At 47.8% G+C, this 21,325-nt stretch overlaps 1 protein-coding gene across 2 annotated transcripts in view; it reads left to right on the forward strand.

Annotated features, from left to right (window-relative positions):
* Positions 1–7,579: 7,579 nt before the first annotated feature.
* Positions 7,580–21,325, forward strand: part of LOC137434428 (potassium/sodium hyperpolarization-activated cyclic nucleotide-gated channel 4-like) — a 317,160-nt gene continuing 303,414 nt past the window's right edge. For both annotated transcript variants that reach the window (XM_068127406.2, XM_068127407.2), the window contains exons 1-2: positions 7,580–8,191; positions 17,765–18,188. In XM_068127406.2, the coding sequence (XP_067983507.1) occupies positions 7,617–8,191; positions 17,765–18,188 (999 nt within the window). In that variant the 5' untranslated portion in view covers positions 7,580–7,616. The remainder of the gene's footprint in view (positions 8,192–17,764; positions 18,189–21,325) is intronic.

Below are 21,325 nucleotides of genomic sequence, written 5' to 3' on the forward strand. Positions count from 1 at the left end.
GGTGTGATCTCTCGGTCGCCCGGAGGGCGCCTTTGGATTTCCCAGGTGCCTTGAGGGCGCCTGTGCCCCGAGTTGGCAGCGGGACTGTTTTTGCCATCCGAACGGGATTCTGGTCTCGATGGGACATCGTTCTGGCGATCGCTGGAGCACATCAACTTTGGCTTGGAGCCGGGAATAAGAGACATTGGGAATGTTCTTGGTTCACTCACTCGGAGCGCAGTGAGTTATATATTACAAAACTGATGGTACCATCATAGGATATTGATTGTACTTTTGATTACTATTATTGTTGTACCGTTATTCTTGTGTGATCTTAATACAGTATTTGTTTGTGAGTAACAATTGGGGTGGCTTCTCCATTGATCATTGACATACAAAATAACACATTTTTCTGCCGTGACTCCTCTCGGGGCTCTGAGGTACGCCGTGACCGGGGGTTCGGGGAGGAGCACATAACAGAAATTGGGGGCTCGTCCAATTGGCTCGGGGGCTCGAAATTTGGATCCTCATCCGGGATTAAATTCCTTAATAACATTCGTCCGGGATAGAATTCCCTAACATTCCCAAAATTCCCAAATTTGGAATTTTGTCCTAACATTCCCAAATTTTTCAAAATAATTGGAAAATTTTTGTGTGAAGGTTAACAGGTGTTAACTGATAGTCACCATGGTGTTTGACGCAGAACAGTTTGCGGCGTCCCCTAATGAGGCACAGTTCCAAGCGTTAAAAAAAATCGGAACTCTTGATATTGGCCAGACATTTTAACTTGGAGGTCCGAGTTAATATGAAGAAAGCGGAGATGCAGACATTGGTGCTAGAATCTCTGGTGGGACAAGGAACATGGACAGAGGTAGCCTTGGATTGGTTACCCGAGGAAAAAGAAAATGTGGAGCCCCGGAAAATGGAGATGCAACTGCAGAGCCAGGAAAGGTTAAAAGCAGAGGAAAGGAAAGCAGAGGAGAGAAGAGCAGAGGAAAGGAGAGCTGAAGAAGAAAGAAGAGCAGGGGAAAGAGCAGAGGAAAGGAGAGCTGCAAGTGAACTCGAGGAGAGAAGAGCAGAGGAAAGGAGAACTGAAAGGGAACTCGAAGAAAGAAGAGAAAAGGAAAGAGCAGAGGAGAGGAGAGCCGAAAGGGAGTTAAAGGAACGTGACATGGAGTATCAGAAGGAAGTTAAACTCAAGGAGTTGGAATTAATGGGAGAACGGGGAGAGGTAGCATTCATGCCGGCTGGTTCGACAACTAGTCAGAACACCTTGGATGTTGGTAGACATGTGAGGCTGGTTCCACCCTTCAATGAAAAGGAGGTAGCCAAGTTTTTTTTACACTTTGAGAAAGTGGCTCGAATGCTAAAATGGCCTGTGGGGTCCTAGACTATGTTAGTGCAAAGTGTTCTGGTGGGTAAAGCTCAAGATATATTTTCGGCTTTACCGATTGACAAATGTACAGATTATGAGGAAGTGAAGAAAGCCATTCTCAAAGCCTATGAATTGGTTCCTGAAGCTTACTAGCAAAAATTTCGGAATGCCAGGAAGAGGGAGAGTGAGACCCATGTGGAGTTTGCCAGAATGAAGGAAACCATGTTTGATCGGTGGTGTGATTCGAAGGGGATTGGGAAAGACTTCGAACTGTTGTGGCAATTGATCTTGGTGGAGGAATTCAAACAGTGTGTCCACGAGGACATTAAAGTACATCTGGAGGAAAAGAAGGTACCAGAGTTGTATGAGGCAGCAACCGTGGCAGATGACCATGCCTTGACACACAGGATGGGGTTCCACACACCTAACTTCCCACCTAGAGTTCGCTAGGGGAGTTATGGTACATCTGGTGCGGAGAACGAATATTCATGGGGGCGACCTAGAGATGACTATGAGGACAAATCTGATACCGCGACTTTTAGGGATCAGAAGACTACAGTTCCAAGACAGACTTATGTTCCGGGGGGCTCGAGGCAGACCACGAGTTTTTCCTCCGGGCCTACTTGCGCTTTTTGCAAGAAACCTGGACACTTGATGTCCCAATGTTATGCCCTGGAAAGGAAAAATCAGGAGCGGAGTCAGACTAGTACAACTCCGAATGCATTGGCAAATGCGAGAAATCGTCCGTGGAGGACAGTGCCTTGTGAAGGTTCCCATGCCAAAGTTACGGCATCACAGAACGACCTTGTTCAAGAGGGTTACAAACCTTTTATTTCAGAGGGGTTTGTGTCACTGGATGGAAACTTGACTAACCAGAGACCTGTTAGGGTATTGAGGGACACAGGAGTACATCAATCTTTGATGCTTGGGGGCATTTTGAAGATTGTCAGAGAAGACGGCAACTGGTGTTAGTGTTCTTTTACAGGGGGTTGGTGGCTGTGTTAAAGCCCCACTTCATGTCATCCATTTGAAGTCTGATTTGGTGTCAGGATTTTGGTTGTCAGGAGCCAATTACCACCGTCGGGTTACAAGCCACTCTACCTGTAGAGGGAATATCTTTTGTTATCGGGAATGATTTGGCCGGTGGTCAAGTTTCTGGTAACCCGATGTTTGTTGAAAAGCCTAGCATGGAAAATAACACTGCACAGTTTGAGCAGAAGATTCCGGGTATCTTTCCATCCTGTGCCGCGACTCGTGCTCTGGGTAGGAAGCGCTCTGAAGAGAAGAGGAAGGTACTGATGTCACGCTTTGCACAGGCACGTCTTGTCAAGTACTCGAAAACTAAGTGTCAGCACACACAAGTCATGGATGGAGGCAATGTTGGCAAGCTCTTTGTAGGTGGACTGAACTTCAAAACAAGGGAAGTTGTTCTGGACTCTGTCTTCGGCCAATATGGACCACTCTTGGAAGTGTGGCTGATAAAAGACAGGGAGACGCAAAAGGCAAGAGGGTTTGGCTTTGTCACGTTTGAAAACACAAAGGATGCCAAAGATGCAGAAAAGGATTTGAATGGCAAGGATTTGGATGGTCGGACCTTAATAGTAGAGAAGGCAGGCCATGGGCGTCGAGGGGGCTGCAGAGGAGGAAAACGTGGAGGTAGTTTCAGGGGTGGCTATGGCTCCCGGGGTGGGAGTGGTCGTTTTGGTGGTGGCTGCAGTCGAGATTACTATGGAGGCTCCCAGAGTTACGGCAGCTCCCGAAGGGATGATTATCAGGGTAGTGGCCGAGAAGGAGACCGCTCTTCACGTGACTACAGCGACAAGCACTCCAACCGTGATTATTATGAAAGTTAGGAAGAGTTTGAAGCACTGAATGCTGCGGAGCAGCCGAGCCAAGATTCCTACACGGATTAACCGTGAACTCCACGTTCCTAAAGGCGTCCATGTAGTGAATACTTCCAGGCCCCACCACCCAACCACCATGAAACCTGGCTCTCAGCTCGGCCTCCCTAAAAAAGTGCTATCGATTTGCTTGACTTTGGATTTTTGATCACAACCCCTTAACCTTCATTCAAAAAAATGAAAAATAAAAATCAGAGGTTGATGAGATGGAGTTTGGCTTTGCAGGAATTCAACTTGGAAATTGAGCAGGTAAAGGCCAGGGACAATGTCGTTGCTGATGCTTTGTCCAGAGTGAATTAACTTTGGAAATCTCTGTAGGTTGTTTGAAGTTTTGTTGCTTTATTTTTGGGAAATATTGATTATCGTTGCTCACGGGAATTGATGATTTGGGTGTGAGTTTACTTTTGTTTGTTGGGAGAATTTTGCCTGCAAAGAAAGTTTTCACTATGTTCAAACTTTCTTTCTTGAGGGGGGGAAGTGTTACGGATTCGTCACTTCCGTTGTGGTGGTTTGCATCCACTGTAAATATTTCTGATTCCATGTACTATTATTGTTTTCAAAAGGTTTATTGTTCATGAACTGTTTTCAAAAGGTAAAAAAGTTAATGTTAAAAGAAACAGGAAACTGGATCGGGAACCGGACGACGAAGAAGAAGACGAAGAGGAAAAAGAGGGCGGAGCGAGTGAGTCGGACAAGGAGCCGAGCTCGGAGGTACGCCGTGACCAGGGGGTCGGGGAGGAGCACGTAACATATCGCCTAACTGAATTCAACCACCAACTATTTTTGAGATCAGCATAGGCCAAAAGGTCAACATAGGTCAAAGGTCAACAACAATTTCAAATTTCTAAAATCCTCAATTTTCATCCGATTGACTTGCAATTTGAATAGGATTTACATATCGGCTAACTGAATTCAACCACCAACTATTTTTGAGATCAGCATAGGCCAAAAGGTCAACATAGGCCAAAGGTCAACAACAATTTCAAATTTCTAAAATCCTCAATTTTCATCCAATTGACTTGCAATTTGAATAGGATTTACATATCTGCTTACTGAATTCAACCACCAACTATTTTTGAGGTCAACATAGGCCAAAGGGTCAACATAGGCCAGATTTCTAAAATTGTCAATTTTCATCCGATTAACTTAAACTTTAAAGCCCATTTGCATATCAGGTCACTGAATTCAACCACAAATAATTTTTGAGGTCAAAAGTATTCTCAAGTGAGTGGCATTCTACTTTGCGCTGTTTTGCCAACTGTCACTCTCTGAGTGATTTTTCATCTGTCTATTTGTCTGTTTGTTTGTCCGCACAGAATAAATATGATTTTCTCTGCAACCCTTGGTCCGATTGACATGAAATTTTCACCACAGGTGCAACTCCACCTGTAGAATTTTTTTAATGATAATTATGACGTCATAGGTCACGTGGTATGGGCGCCATCATGGAAAAACTGAAAAAAATTGCACCTCTATATCTCCAAACGCACTGAATAGAAAAAATTGAGACATTGCTCATTGAAAAGAACTCTCCATGGAGGACAAAATTTTAATGGTGATGTCATCGGTGCCTCCGTTATGACGTCATAATTCCACAAGTACAAAACTTCATCCAATGAAGATGAAATTTCTTGAGCACCATCTAGGGATAAATTGGTGGAGGAAAACAAAATGATGACATCATCGGTCACGTGGTTCAGCCGCCATATTTGTTTTAACACAAAAGCCTTAAAAACCACTGAAAACACGTTCTGGTGAGGGTGTGCAATCTCTGATTGCTCTTTCTAGTTTTATTTTGGAAAATATACTGTTTTGGATGGGGCCCACTATTCCCCACCTGAGATGGTAGTGAACAGTTGCCTTGGAAACCTGAAGGGTTGAATGAGATTGAAGAGAATGCAGAAATTTTGGAACGTCTTCCCACAATTTGGAATGTCTCGGGTCGTGTTCCCATCTGATGCTGCTGTTTCAGCACAAAGCACCTCTTCTTTGAGAAAATGCTTCCTTGTCCAGGAATGCACTTTTTTCTTTGTATGTTTCTCCAGTTAGAGGTCTCACACAGTCTAGCTCCTTAACGCTGTTCGACCAATACCAGGGTTTCTTTCGAGATCCATCTAGTGCGTTTGTGTTATTTCACTTCGACAGCCTCGGCTAATTCGAAGGAGATTCCAGTGTGTCTCGACACATCAGCATTAGGAGTGGGCTGATGGATGAGACGTCTGGTGAACTGTTCCTGATAAGCTCTTTGCGGCTATTTCAAGTACATCTTATCAACAGCATATTGTTTCATTCTTTGTGTGTTGGCAGTTGTATTCTTTCATGCAAGGTGAAGAAACTACCAATCGGTGATCAATGTTGCCAAGCTCTGCACTTCTGTATACTCCAATGTTGGAGATGGCGATCCATTTGGTGTTAAGGAGGACGTGATCTATCTACTTCCTGATCCTCTCCCCATTGTTGTTCCACGCGGTGTGATGGATGGAATACGATGCACACACCTTTAGTCTGAGGACTAGGCCGAAATCCAGCAGTCTTTCACAGTTATCATTTATTTTCATGTGGTCCCATCACTTCTGCACATCCAATTCTATCAATTCCCACATTGACATTCCAAAGAAACTTTGTCTTTTGATTGGACAACACGAGTAGGCGCAAACCCTGTGACGAGTGTGAGATATCCATACCTGTGCTTGAACCTTGCGGATATCTCTGCTGTTGGTTGGTGGCCATGAAAATCAGCACTTTTTCTGGCTTTTTTTTTATCCGTGTCAACACCCTCATAATGTAGTGTATACATGTGTGTGTGTGTGTGTGTGTGCCACGACCTTACTTCCGTCAGTCCATCTTACTTCCGTCAGTCCATATAGATCCTCTTTCCAGTTCCTGGACATGAGCGAAGCTGCTCCAGTGTATATGTTGCACACTTGCACTACATATTCCAGGTAGCAATGCGAATCACTTGACGAATTCGTAAGTCCAGACTGGAGAATTCCCAAATTTCCAAATTCCCAAATTTCCGAATTCCCACATTTCCAAATTCAGATGAATCCGTCTGTTTTTATCAATTACTGGTTCTTTCAGAAATGCATCTCACCTCAGAAATACATCCGGTGCCTGCCTTCCTTAGCCCACGCAAGCGTGTTTGGCTGGTGGGGCTGCCCCTTTTCTTTCCGAAGGAGGGCACACGGACGCACCCTGGTCCCCCATGAGTGTTCTGGACGATGTTCGTCCTCTCGGAATCGGTTTCCGGTCTGCACCACCAGGATGTGTAGTTGCCTTGTGTTTCCACTGGAAGTCAGCAGGTTATTTAATTTCACTTTTCTCCATGAGTGACAACAGGATGGGCCTCGCTTCAAGGAAACATCAGCATCCACTTTTATGATGGGAAGGATTGAAACTTTCATTCCATTAATCTGTTTTTCATTCTTCATCACTTTAAAAAATATTCTTCCATTTTCTGAATCTCCCTCTTGGAGTTTATTGACTCCCTCCAATTCCTCAACCTCGTTACCGCCATGTCATTACGTCACAATCAGAGGAGGAAATTGAAAAAGTTATTGGGACGAGATAATCCGAGAAATGCCTTTTGATTTTTCCCATATACAGGTATCGATCATGAGTATTTGACAGGTGGTACAAAGGCAGCGCACTTGCCTCGGGTCGATTGTCGAACCGCAGGTCGGGCGATCCATCAATGTGTGTGTCGTCCTTCGGAGATCACCCCGAACATCTTGAACATTACGAATTCTGGTCTAAATTCCATTTTGAACTCGTCTGGTGCTGTCACCTGTTCTGTACGCTGGTCGTGGCTAGCCGAGTGCGGTTGCTGTGCGACGCGCGCTCCGTGCTGCGCTCCCGTGGAAACCTTCATCAACAGGTAGCTCGTTCGGGGCCTCGAAGGTGTTTACACGAGGCCTCTTCGATTATGGCGTCACTTGTAGCAGCGATGCACCTGCGTGCGTCCGAGCGATACCTTGGCATCCAAAGATGGCCGCATTTAGCGGTTACAGACGCGGATGAAATGAAAGAGCCAGGTGATGACAAACAACCCCAGGTGACGCACATGAAAGGGATCATCGAAGCACGAACGCCAGGGGAGTCTTTTTCTGAAGATCTATGGCGGACGTTTCGAGACCACGGACTTGCGGAAGGTCCAGCATGCACCTGTAGATTGGAATTGGCGTCTCCATTGTGTACTACGCGTCCTTGCGCATTAAAAGAGTCACCAGGTTGAGGGAGGAGGATCCTCGGGAGGAGAGAGGGGGAGGTGGTAACGGGACATGGAGACATTCGTACCGGACATACGGAGGCGCCTCTCGAATCTTCCCTATCACCTGTCGCGGAAGAACAGCGGCGGAATTATGAAAGAGGAAGAAGAGGAGCAGTGCAACTCGGGACCCGGACCCGCCGACCTGCTCATATTCGCGCCGCCTCACTCGCAGCACGGCGCGTCCGCACAAGACGAGCGGAGCCGAGCGCAGCGTCCGGGGGTCGACAGGGTCGACCGTGCATCCTCGGGTCGTCGGGCCACGGGGTCCACGCCCGTGCCTCCTGTGGACCCGTATAGCACCCGAGCCCGTTGTAAAGGTGACTCCGGTACCTGCGAGCTTGCCGTCGCCATGGTGACCGCTCGGCGCCAAGCGGCGGGCGGTGCCGCCCGTGCCGGGATGCCGAGTAGCGACGGACGGGCTACGGAGGTGCTGCCCGGATGCGGACGCGCAGCTTCGGCTCGGGCGCAGAGGTTGCCGGGAGGCCCCGGGGTCGTGACGTTCGAGGAGGGGTCGCGCTGCGTCCACAAGCAGCTGGGCACGATGCTTCAGCCCAGAGTGAACAAGTTTTCCCTGCGCATGTTTGGGAGTCAGAAGGCGGTGGAGAAGGAGCAGGAGAGGGTCAAGTCCGTGGGAATGTGGATCATCCACCCGTACAGCGACTTCAGGTACGACCCCGGGGGGTCTTCCCGCTCGTTCACTGGATGCCCACGGGGTGCACGTGCGATTATAAACGTGCTCTTTGTAAATTACAAAATTACCTTTTTGTAATTAAGGTGTTTGTGCACCTGCACCTCTCCGGATGCGAACCGAGCAGTGCAACAAGTGCAGCTCGCATCGTAATATAAACTAAACAGCACGTGTTGATTACATTGGTCATGGCGTCCACACACGTGCAAAGCACCAGCACCAGAACCCGCGCAGCGCCAGGTGCGTACCGTAAACCTGCCCAGGTGTGTTCCAGAACCTGCGCTAATTTCCTACATCGGAACACAAAGGCGATATACGTATATATGTATGTGTATATGTATATGTATATGTATATGGGATTGCACGCTTTTCATACGAAGGCTATAAATAGTTCGCGTACAAAGCGTCCGATGCTCATTAAAAGTCGACGAACCCGCGGGACCGAGGCCGCAATTTTTACGCAAAATGGATTAATGCGTGAAGGTGCGTCGGGCGCGCGGCGAACGTTCATCCGTCGAATCGGATCAGGAGACGGTCACGTGGTCCAGTGTGAATGTGGGTTTAGGAAGGGGGTCCGGGTAGGAACATTATCGGGGGGAATGTCCATTTTCATCATTTCGTACGAGCGTCAACAAGTGCGTAACGATTGTCGAGGCACAAAAAGTCGCTGCTTATTAGGAATCGGTAACGAAGGGGAAATGACTCTCCCACCATGTTCCCCCTCCCCCCACCATGTTCCCTTTTTCCCCACCATGCTCCCCTTCCCCCACCATGTTCCCCCTTCCCCCACCATGTTCCCCTTTCCCCCACCATGTTCCCCTTCCCCCACCATGCTATCCTTCCCCCTCCATGTTCTCCCTTCCCCCTCCATGTTCCCCTTCCCCCACCATGTTCCCCCTTCCCCCACCATGTTTCCCCTTCCCCCACCATGTTCCCTCTTCCCCCACCATGTTCCCCTCTTCCAGACCCTGTTCCCCTTTTCTCACCTTCGCCACCTTCACGTTTGCTTCTCTTGACAGGTGGAGTGCAGTTTCCGCTTCAAGATGTGAGCAGTGCAGCAAATGCCCCAATTAGGCCTTCTTAGATTTCCTCTTGTTACTTGCAAAATCGAAGATTTTTCAAGTATATTGGTCGGTTCCGTTTGTGGTGCTGTCTGTTTTTTTTTTTGTTTTTTTTTGTATGCAGAGTCGAGGCTCGCGAAAGAGCTAACATTTATCAAACAAACAAATCAAACAAACAAGTAAACAAGGTATATAAAAATGGGAGCGGTCGACAAGATGGGGAGAGAAGGTGAGGAAGCACACAAACGCAACATTTGAGGGCAGGGACATCGGGAGATGTGTGGGAGGCAGAGGGCCTGGGGGGAGGCAGGATAGGTATAAAACGCAAGGACACCAAGGACTTCCAGGAAAGAAGACAAAAGTCACCTCAAAAAAGTGGATTTGGGGTGAAATTAGCGGGGGTAGAAAAGATCAAGGTTTTGGATTGGGGAAGATAAGAGATGGTGGTGAACAGCCGTTTTAAAGACCTGGAGAGTGGAGTGGGATTGAAGAGAGTGAGGGACTTTGTTCCAGAGGTGGGAGAAAAGAGGATTGAAGGAGTGAAGGTGAGCAGAGAGTCTTGATTTTGGCAGTTTAACCATAAGAGGGTTACAGGCAGATCTTGTGCGACCTGCAGGAATATTTGGGGGACAGAGCCCAGAGAGAGCTGGGGAGCAAGGCCGGAGAGGAGTCGGTAGAAGACGGAAAGACCACCAACCTGCCTGCGGTGAGTGAGTGAGAGGCCCTCGGAGATAGCGTCATCGTGGGAGATTCCAATGATTCTGAACGCTTTGGTTTCAACAGCGTGAAGACGAGCTAGGTGTGAGGCAGGAGCACCAGCCCAGAGGGGAGAGCAGTATTCCATTGAGATGCCGATGAAAGCCTTGTATGTGGTGAGGAGCTCAGGTGTGCCAAGGAAGGACTTCGCACGACGGAGGATGCCCAGTCGGCGACTGGCTTTGGAGTCCAGTTTGGAAATGTGGTTTTCCCAGGAAAGATCATGGCAGATAGTGAGACCCAAAAGCTTGAGTGACAGAACTTCTTGGAGAGGATTATTCAGAAAGTAGATGGGAGCGTTGTCCAGTCGATCTTTTCGGAGAGACATCGTAAGAGTGTGAGGTTTGTCAGGATTGAAAGACATCTTCCACTTGTTTGCCCAGTCTGTGATTTTGTCCAGGTCTGCAGAGAGTGAGGAGGCTGCAGACTGCCGATCTGAGGGATGAGGAATGGAGCGGCAGAGAGTGGAGTCATCAGCAAAGAGATAGAGAGGATTTTCAAGAGAGTCAGAGAGATCATTGATGAAGACCAGAAAAAGCACAGGCCCAGAACACTGCCTTGGGGAACTCCAGCCTGAACAGGAAGAGGAGATGAGAGAAACCCATTCAGGGCCACACGTTGACTATGACGAGAGAGGAGAGTTGTTTGTCTGTTTGTCTGTTTGTCACCGGCCTACAGGTCACAATTCCAAACCGATCGTCACGAAACTTCACCAAGTTGTATAAGTCGTCCCAATTGAGAAGCCTATTGATTTTGAGGTCAAAGGTCAAAGGTCACCTGGAGGTCAAATTTCTAAAATCGACATTTTAAATCCGATTGACTTGAAAATTGAACAGCATTTGCATATCGAGTCATTAAATTGGGAAACATACTATTTTTGAGGTCAAAAGGTCAAAGGTCAACTCAAGGTCAAACTTCCAAAATCATCACTTTTCATCTGAAAAACCGTCAATTTTCATCCGATTGACTTGAAAATTGAACATCATTTGCACATTTAGTCAAGAAATAGGGAAACCAACTATTTTTGAGGTCAAAGGTCAACTCAAGGTCAACGTTCCAAAATCATCATTTTTCATCTGAAAAATCGTCACTTTTGACCCAAGCTTCGATCAAGATTGTCAATTTTAATCTTGATGAAATGGACAATTTGCTGTATCAATGGAATTTTGTTTCTTGGGGAGGGAGGGGGGGGCGGATTTTGCAAGTATCGTGCTCCGCATGACGTCTTCTTGTTTTTAAATCATTTCTGTGGATCTTCCTCGCGGGATGCAAATGTCCATGAAACCGGCACCTGGTGGATGAGCGTGGAAACTGGTATCATGTATTTGTCACTATCGACAAGTGTGGGAAGAGCAGTCATGGCAGGAATTATGATCGAAGCGTTCGGTACAAGGGGGGCATAAACAGCGCTCGGGCAGGGATGTTCAGGAGGTGCACTTGGGGCAAGGGCAGGGATGTTCAGGAGGTGTACTTGGGGCAAGGATGTTCAGGAGGTGCACTTGGGGCAAGGGCAGGGATGTTTAGGAGGTGTACTTGGGGCAAGGATGTTCAGGAGGTGTACTCAGGGCAGGGATTGTCAGGAGGTGTGCTCCCAGGGCAGGGTTGGTCAGGAGGTGTGCTTCCAGGGCAGGGATGTTCAGGAGGGGTGCTCAGGGCAGGGATGGTCAGGAGGTGTGCTTCCAGGGCAGGGATGGTCAAGAGGTGTGCTCCCAGGGCAGGGTTGGTCAGGAGGTGTGCTTCCAGGGCAGGGATGTTCAGGAGGTGTGCTTCCAGGGCAGGAATGTTCAGGAGGTGTACTCAGAGCAGGGATGTTCAGGAGGTGTGCTTGGGGAACGGTTGATCAGGAGGTGTGCTCAGGGCAGGGATGATCAGGAGGTGTGCTCCGGGCAGGGATGATCAGGAGGTGTACTCAGGGCAAGGATGATCAGGAGGTGCACTTGGGGCAAGGATGTTCAGGAGGTGTGCTCCCGGGGCAGGGATGATCAGGAGGTGTGCTCCCGGGGCAGGGATGATCAGGAGGTGTACTCCTGTGGCAAGGATGCTCAGGAGGTGTGCTCCCAAGGCAGTGATGATCAAGAGGTGTGCTCAGGGCAGGGATGATCAGGAGGTGTGCTCATGGCAAGGATGATCAGGAGGTGTTCTCAGGGCAAGGATGATCAGGAGGTGTGCTCAGGGCAAGGATGATCAGGAGATGCACTTGGGGCAAGGATGTTCAGGAGGTGTACTCAGTGCAGGGATGGGGAGGAGGTGTGCTCCCGTGGCAGGGATGATCAAGAGGTGTGCTCAGGGCAGGGATGATCAGGAGGTGTGCTCAGGACAAGGATGATCAGGATGTGTGCTCAGGGCAGTGATGATCAAGAGGTGTGCTCAGGGGCAGGGATGTTCAGGAGGTGTACTCTTGGGGCAGGGATGTTCAGGAGGTGTGTTCCCAGGGCAGTGATGATCAAGGGGTGTGCTCAGGGCAAGGATGATCAGGAGGTGTGCTCCCAGGGCAGGGATGTTCAAGAGTTGTGCTTCCAGGGCAGGGATGTTCAGGATGTGTGCTTCCAGGGCAGGGATGTTCAGCAGGTGTGTTCAGGGCAAGGATGTTCAGGAGCTGTGCTCCCAGGGCAGGGATGTTCAGGAGGTGTGCTCACGGCAGGGATGATCAGGAGGTGTACTCAGGGCAGGGATGTTCAGGAGGTGTGCTTTCGGGGCAGGGATGTTCAGGAGGTGCACTCAGAGCAGGGATGTTCAGGAGATGTGCTCCCGGGGCAGGGATGTTCAGGAGGTGTGCTCAGGACAGGGATGATCAGGAGGTGTACTCAGGGCAGGGATGATCAGGAGGTGTACTCAGGGCAGGGATGTTCAGGAGGTGTGCTCAGGGCAGGGATGTTCAGGAGGTGTGCTCCTGGGGCAGGGATGTTCAGGAGGTGTGCTCAGGGCAGGGATGTTCAGGAGGTGTGCTCCTGGGGCAGGGATGTTCAGGAGGTGTGCGCCCAGGTCAGGGATGATCAGGAGGTATGCTCAGGGCAGGGATGATCAGGAGGTGTGCTCCTGGGGCAGGGATGATCAGGATGTGCACTTGGGGCAGGGATGTTCAGGAAGTGTGCTCCCGGGGCAGGGATGATCAGGAGGTGTGCTCCCAGGGCAGTGATGATAAAGAGGTTTGCTCAGGGCAAGGATGATCAGGAGGTGCACTTGGGGCAAGGATGATCAGGAGGTGTACTCCTGGAGCAGGGATGTTCAGTAGGTGTGCTCCTGGGGCAGGGATGATCAGGAGGTGTGCTCCTGGGGCAGGGATGTTCAGGAGGTGTGCTCCTGGAGCAGGGATGTTCAAGAGGTGTGCTCCCGGGGCAGGGATGATCAGGAGGTGTACTCCTGGGGCAGGGATGTTCAGGAGGTGTGCTCCCAGGGCAGGGATGATCAGGAGGTGTGCTCAGGGCAGGGATGATCAGGAGGTGTACTTAGGGCAAGGATGATCAGGAGGTGCACTTGGGGCAAGGATGTTCAGGAGGTGTGCTCCCAGGGCAGGGATGTTCAGGAGGTTGTTCAGAGCAGGGATGATTAGGAGGTGTGCCCAGGGCAGGGATGATCAGGAGGGGTGTTCAGGGCAGGGATGTTCAGGAGGTGTGCTTCCAGGGCAGGGATGTTCAGGGTGTGTGCTCAGGGCAAGGATGTTCAGGAGGTCTGCTCCCAGGGCAGGGATATTCAAGAGGTGTACTCAGAGCAGGGATGTTCAGGAGGTGTGCTCGGGGCAGGGATGTTCAGGAGGTGTACTCAGAGTAGGGGTGTTCAGGAGGTATGCTCGGGGCACGGTTGATCAGGAGGTGTGCTCAGGACAGGGATGATCAGGGGGTGTGCTCAAGGCAAGGATGTTCAGGAGGTGTGCTCCAGAGCAGGGATGTTCAGGAGGTGTGCTCCCAGGGCAGGGATATTCAAGAGGTGTGCTCAGAGCAGGGATGTTCAGCAGGTGTATTCAGGGCAGGGATGTTCAGGAGGTGTGCTCGGGGCACAGTTGATCAGGAGGTGTGCTCAGGGCACGGATGTTCAGAAGGTGTGTTTGGGGCACGGTTTATCAGGAGGTGTGCTCAGGGCAGGAATGTTCAGAAGGTGTGCTTGGGTCCCAGTTGATCAGGAGGTGTGCTCAGGGCAGCGATGTTCAGGAGGTGTGCTTGGGTCACGGTTGCTCAGGAGGTGTGCTCAGGGCAGGGATGTCCAGGAGGTATGCTCGGGTCACGGTTGATCAGGAGGTGTGCTCAGGGCAGCGATGTTCAGGAGGTGTGCTTGGGTCGCGGTTGATCAGGAGGTGTGCTCAGGGCAGGGATGTTCAAGAGGAGCTGCTGGTTGGCAGCATCGTGTCTGTATGAACCACAGAGGTTGCACAGAGCCCCCTGGGTCGTGGCTTTCCAGGAGGGTAGCAAGGTGCTGAAGTAGTTAAAGCATTGTTGTGCAGACGCAGTATGAGTGAACACTTTAAACAGATGTGTTATGGTTCATTCCAAGGTGTTGACTTCGGGAGCAATGAATGGCAAACTGTGCGAATCGTTGTTGAACATCCCTGCTTGTTTAGAGCTGTAGTAATGTTTACTGTGATCAATTTTCATGAAACCTGATGTTTAACATCACAATAGCTAAATGAGTCCTCATTATTATCACGATTGTAGAAGCTATCATGACATCACAATGCTCTAACTATATGTAACCTTGACAATAGTTTCACATCTTTCTGTCGTCCTCCACAAAAATCTCCATGGGCAACACCATGTGTGCAATGGTAACAGGGATTTGCACAAGCTGGAATTAACACCGATTTTGGAATGCACCGATTCCTTATTGAATCAAAACTAAATTAAAACAAAGAAACAGAGCGGACCAGTCACTTAGGGCGAAGAGCACGAATGCACCTTTACCTTGCGGTCCCAAGGTCAGGATGTAAGGTCACACAATCAACACGCACACCCTGGGTTCTGGGAGCTAAAAACTACAAAAATCATTCCAGATTGAGATATAAAGAACCAAGGAGGTAGAAAATGAAGTGGACGTTCAAAGAGAATGAGACAATTAACTCCAGAGATAATATAATTGTATTTCACCGATGTCGCATATCATTAACATAATGAGCAGATTAACCAATCAGAAGGATAAATAGATTACTCATGGGTATATCTTGTGCTCTTAGGCAATTTCACTTTTCATTTTCACTTTTGTGTACTCTTGGACGATGGATGAGTCTTTGTGACCTCGGAAGAGCTCCGACATTATAATGATGTATAAGCGGCATGGGCGTCGATCGCTACTTAAAAGGGGGCGTGAGGGTGGCACGTGCACATGGCAGAGCCAGTAAGATGACCGGGCAAGTCTAGACCCCACAAATTGTTCATTCTAGATGCTCTTTGTGGTGCATTCTGAGCATTCAATCAGACCTCCTTTGCCAGGTTTCTTTGAAATAATTTAACTAATAAAAGGGGCACTTTTAATTTTGAGCTTCTTCGTGGTGCCAAAGCTTATTATTGCGTAAAAACACCAGATGTAAATGTGCATTTCATATTTTTATTTTTACTTCTACTTTTTATCCCCACTCTTTCAAAACTCTACAAACATGTAACCCCCCTCCCCAAAATGCACAATGGTATGGTCCATATACAAACTTGACAGGAGCTTCTCATTCTGACCTCCCATTTCATTATCTTTCTTTCCCTCTTCTTCATACTTTGTAGCTGCTGTGAACACAAATTTGTTTGTGGAAATTGTCCCAAGAGTCACAAGAGGATCGACTAAAATTTAAAACGACTGCCCAGAGAGCATCTGCCCGAGTGCCACAATGGCATTGTTTTCATGGAGACAGCCATGTTGTTAAGTGGTGACAATCCATGGATATCATTTACATATCGTTCCATTGGGCTTGTTTGAGTGCTTTGAATCAAGCGAGCTACTTGGCAAACGATAGCAAGCTGCTTGCCAATGGAACACACCCTTGGTGCTGGTAGCCTATAGCACAGGCACGATGGGCCGAATGGCCTCCTGTGTCGGATTTCCTTGATATATATATATATAATATATCGAAACATTAATCACTTCCTGCATCAATTCCTTCCAGTGTTTATCATTTATCAAGTTGGTCTGAATATACAAATACCAGAGGCCATTTCACGGGGGATCCGGATTAGCTCACGGTCAAGCCTGATGATGCCTCTAGTCAGGACGTGGACCGTGGTCCGCCTTTTGAGGACGCTTGGCACTCTAATTACACATTCATCTCCGAAGCAACAATGACTAAATAAACTTTTCTTACCTGAAAGTTCCGCTATGGGTGAACAAAGACGCTCCTTTAGAAGAGAACTTAAAGCAACACCGCAATGCAGTAAAAATGTCTATCTTTATACGAAACCCGCGCACAAGTGATACATTTTCATGAGCATGCACACCCTGCAGCATGTGCTTACTCCGACTAATGAAATTCAGCACATGCGCAAGCCGTACCGGTGTATTTTACTAAATACTGCTCATCAGCGCAGTGAAATGGTGGAAAGCGAATACTGATAAGGTAGGAAAATGATTCACATTTCCTGAGTGGAAACAAAATGGCGAATGGTGCTAACACTGATATTGTGTGTGCACCCTTTTAGTGACGAACACGATGTCACTTCAGTGAATGTGAGGTCACTTCCTGCGTGACAGAGAATAAATGCACAGGGTGCGGGGAGTGGGGGAATCGATATGTTGGCCTCTCTAGTCAAAAACAGAAACTCCAATTACACATTGCATGCTTTATAAATACAGTCCAACAGGTTGACACAGAGGTAGTGAGTTTATGCGGCCTACCTCTGATCTGTCTTTCGTTTGGGGTCGATTCCCTGTCGGAGTGGTGCTCCCCCAGATGGGGCATTACGTTATAAAGTGTGACATCCAACAGATGGACATTAAGTCCATTCTGTTGGCAATAGTGGACGTTAGATCTCAAGGTGTCTTTTGTGAAGAGTAGCCGAGGTATTGCCAGAATCCTGACCATACCACACATTCCTGCGCAAGTCCGCTCCAGTCGAATATCAGGTATGGCCAGCCGGCTCATGATAGAGTTGGGTCAAAATCTCTCCATCTGCGTGTCGTTTATGCACCAACTCCATTAACTTGATCTAAGGTACATTCACATCCTTTGATCATACTAAAATACGAGTTCCCTTACAATTAGGAACCTTCAACTACAGGAGGAGGCCATTAGGACAGCAAGCCTACGCAACATGGTGGTTGCCAACATATGGTTGTTTGCCTATGTTCTATACCTTTTCAAATTCTGGACGTCAAGGAAGGTCTGGCAGCCATATTGGATTTTATGCAAAAACTGCATAAATTAAATTATTATACTTCTCTGAAAGCACTCAACAGATCGATGCGACATTTTAATCATAAGTTCGACTACCCATTGAGATATAATGTTGAAAATAAACTTCGCAGGTCACATGGTTTGGCAGCCATATTGGATTTAAGGAAAATGTTTTTTTTTTTTAATTCGCTGAACGCGCTTACTCTGTCGATGCGAAGTCTTACAAATACTATCTCAAACCATTGCTGCATATGGTGTGAAAATGGTGACGTCATAGGTCACGTGGTTTGGCAGCCATCTTGGATAGAAAAACGAACCTTATCCGAAGCAATACGAAACAAGCACCTACCGAAATACACCGCATAAACATGTCCTGGCAAGGGTGTGCAATCTGATTGCTCTTTCTTGTTTCTCTTTTATCACCTGGACAGGTTTTACTGGGATCTGATCATGCTGTTCCTTATGGTCGGCAACCTCATCATCATACCCGTGGGTATCACCTTCTTTAAGAACGAAAACACCACTCCGTGGATCGTCTTCAACGTTCTTTCGGACACATTCTTCTTGGTAGATCTGGTCCTGAACTTCAGGACCGGCATTGTGGTCGAGGACAACACCGAGATCATTCTCGAGCCAAGGAGAATCAAGATAATGTACCTCCGCAGTTGGTTCTTTGTCGATTTCATATCTTCGATCCCAGTTGACTACATCTTTCTCATCGTCAAGACTGGCATCGACTCCGAGGTTTACAAGACTGCTCGTGCTCTGCGCATTTTCCGCTTCACTAAAATCTTAAGCCTCCTTCGCCTCCTGCGCCTTTCTCGCCTCATTCGCTACATCCATCAATGGGAGGAGGTGAGGACCTGTGTGTGTGTGTGTGTGTGTGTGTGTGTGTGTGTGTTCTTCCCTTATTGATCCATGTACCAAATTAATTAAAAGCTAATCATATAATCTACAAAAATGGCTGCGTGCCATGGGATTTTCCTGCCATACCTATCATGCCTCAAGGCTCAAGCGTTACAGTCACACTCACACTCACACTGACACGGTAAATTGATCGACTTCAACTGAATCTGTTGGCATTCTGCAGGGAATCTACGAAACCCTTTAGTTGTTATTTGTAATTTCCCTTGTGCAGCAAAGAATCGGTGAAGCTCTCGTAAAGGTGGAGCGTGGATTTAGTCCAGACACCTTCGCATCCGGATTTAGTCCAGACACCTTCGCATCCGGATTTAGTCCAGACACCTTCGCATCCGGATTTAGTCCAGACACCTTCGCATCCGGATTTAGTCCAGACACCTTCGCATCCGGATTTTGTCCAGATGCCTTCACATCCGGATTTAGTCCAGATGCCTTCGCATCGGATTTAGTCCAGACACCTTCGCATCCGGATTTAGTCCAGACACCTTCGCATCCGGATTTAGTCCAGATGCCTTCGCATCGGATTTAGTCCAGACACCTTCGCATCCGGATTTAGTCCAGACACCTTCACATCCGGATTTAGTCCAGACACCTTCGCATCGGATTTAGTCCAGACACCTTCACATCCGGATTTAGTCCAGACACCTTCACATCCGGATTTAGTCCAGATGCCTTCGCATCGGATTTAGTCCAGACACCTTCGCATCCGGATTTAGTCCAGATGCCTTCGCATCGGATTTAGTCCAGACACCTTCGCATCCGGATTTAGTCCAGACACCTTCACATCCGGATTTAGTCCAGACACCTTCGCATCGGATTTAGTCCAGACACCTTCACATCCGGATTTAGTCCAGACACCTTCACATCCGGATTTAGTCCAGATGCCTTCGCATCGGATTTAGTCCAGACACCTTCGCATCCGGATTTAGTCCAGACACCTTCACATCCGGATTTAGTCCAGACACATTCACATCCGGATTTAGTCCAGACACCTTCGCATCCGGATTTTGTCCAGATGCCTTCACATCCGGATTTAGTCCAGATGCCTTCGCATCGGATTTAGTCCAGACACCTTCGCATCCGGATTTAGTCCAGATGCCTTCGCATCGGATTTAGTCCAGACACCTTCGCATCCGGATTTAGTCCAGACACCTTCGCATCCGGATTTAGTCCAGACACCTTCGCATCCGGATTTTGTCCAGATGCCTTCACATCCGGATTTAGTCCAGATGCCTTCGCATCGGATTTAGTCCAGATGCCTTCGCATCGGATTTAGTCCAGACACCTTCGCATCCGGATTTAGTCCAGATGCCTTCGCATCGTCTCTTTATCTATTTTTCTGTTGTTGCAGTACTTGTCCTCCCACATCCCGTCGTTATCAAGTGAGATGTCATACGATTGCTTTGGAGTTGTCCAAAAATGTATTGTGTGTGGTCCAGGTTCTGCTTGCTCTGGAAGCTTTGGGATTTTCGATACTCTAGTGCATTCTGGGAATCTACTGATCACATTGGCGACGTTTTGTGTGGATGGAGAGGGGGGATCATTAGTTTTCAATGTAAAATGAACTTTGGTTTGTCTTTTTATTATAAAGTAGCAACGGTACCCCACGTTGCTGGGTAAAGCAGGGTCACTTTGTGATGGGAATATGCAGAGAGGGGGGAGAGAGTGAATCCTTGCCACATGTTGCCATACTGGACACTTCGGGAGGGAGGGATGGTCTGAGGAGGAGAGTGAGAGCGAGGGAAAGAGAGAAGGAGGGAGGGGAAGAGGTTGGTAGGAGGGGGAGGCGAGAGCGAGGAGTGGGGAGATAGATAGGGGTGGGGGGAGAAAAAGAATGAGGGGTGGGGGAGAGACATACAAACAACCCGCTTTCGACTCCTACAAACTCGTTTTCCGTCACCTTCAACTTGCCATGTATGCCTAGTTAATCCCACGTGTGTGAATACCATGGGGCTGGCACCGCAGGTCTCTTTCAAAATACCACCCTTCGCTAGCAACTTCCACCTGTCGCTTTACTGAATATGGAGGAGGTTTCGATCTTCTCTGTCTTCTTTTTAAGTGTTATGGCATTTACAGAGACGTGAGGCTCTATATACCCCATGTGCCCAGACATACAGGTACAGCGTTGAACGATGGAGCCTTTATGTAATCTATAGCTGAGTTTATTTTTAATGCTTTCTGAGTTTGAAGAAGAAGAAGAAGAATTATCAGAAGCAGACTTTCTCCGTAACGTTTCCAGAGTTTGAATAAAAAGTTTCTCGTTGAGTTTGAAGATTTGGGCGGTGTATGTTGCCAAAAACGCAGGGAACAGTAACATTTATGTTATTTCTTATGTTGACATTTTGACAATCTCATTGGTAGCTGAGTTTCTGCGTCATGCTTTGAAGAAGAGAGGAAGCGGTAGAAGAAGCACTAATGCTTTGTTCACGCTGTTTCTCCGTATTCTGTTGGTTTATAATCACAATAATGAAATTAGAACAAATGGGAGAACAACCTTATTTACATAAATACACTCAGTTAAAAGAATCATTTTTGTTGTTAAATTTTTCAGATTCCATTCCAGATTTCGATACTTATTAAGTGTTTGGAATCCCATGCTCAAATCCGAACTCAGATTTCGATTATATGCTTTAATTAGTCCATGATAGTAGATAGTGTTTCCAAGCTAAGGCACATTTTGGTAGTGGTAGTAGTAGTAGTAGTGGTAGTAGTAGTGGTGGTAGTAGTAGTAGTAGTGGTGGTGGTAGTAGTAGTAGTAATGGTAGTGATAGTAGTAGTGGTAGTGGTGGTGGTGGTGGTAGTAGTATTAGTAGTAGTAGTAGTAGTGGTGGTGGTGGTGGTGGTAGTAGTAGTGGTAGTGGTAGTTGTAGTAGTAGATAAACTCATTATATACGCTGTGTACCTTTGGATCTGGCATTCCACCAATGACAGATTGTTTACTGCAGGCCAAACAATGGAAAACCCCAGTGGAATTCTATATTGGAATAGAAGTGCATGGAAAATGAAAACAACAAGGAAATCCTGTGACTCGAATATTCATTGTGAATGAAGAATTCTGCACAACGTTGTGT

This window comes from Myxine glutinosa, chromosome 10 (assembly GCF_964187855.1).
Source record: "Myxine glutinosa chromosome 10, kmMyxGlut1.1, whole genome shotgun sequence".
Classification (NCBI taxonomy): Eukaryota; Metazoa; Chordata; class Myxini; order Myxiniformes; family Myxinidae; genus Myxine; species Myxine glutinosa.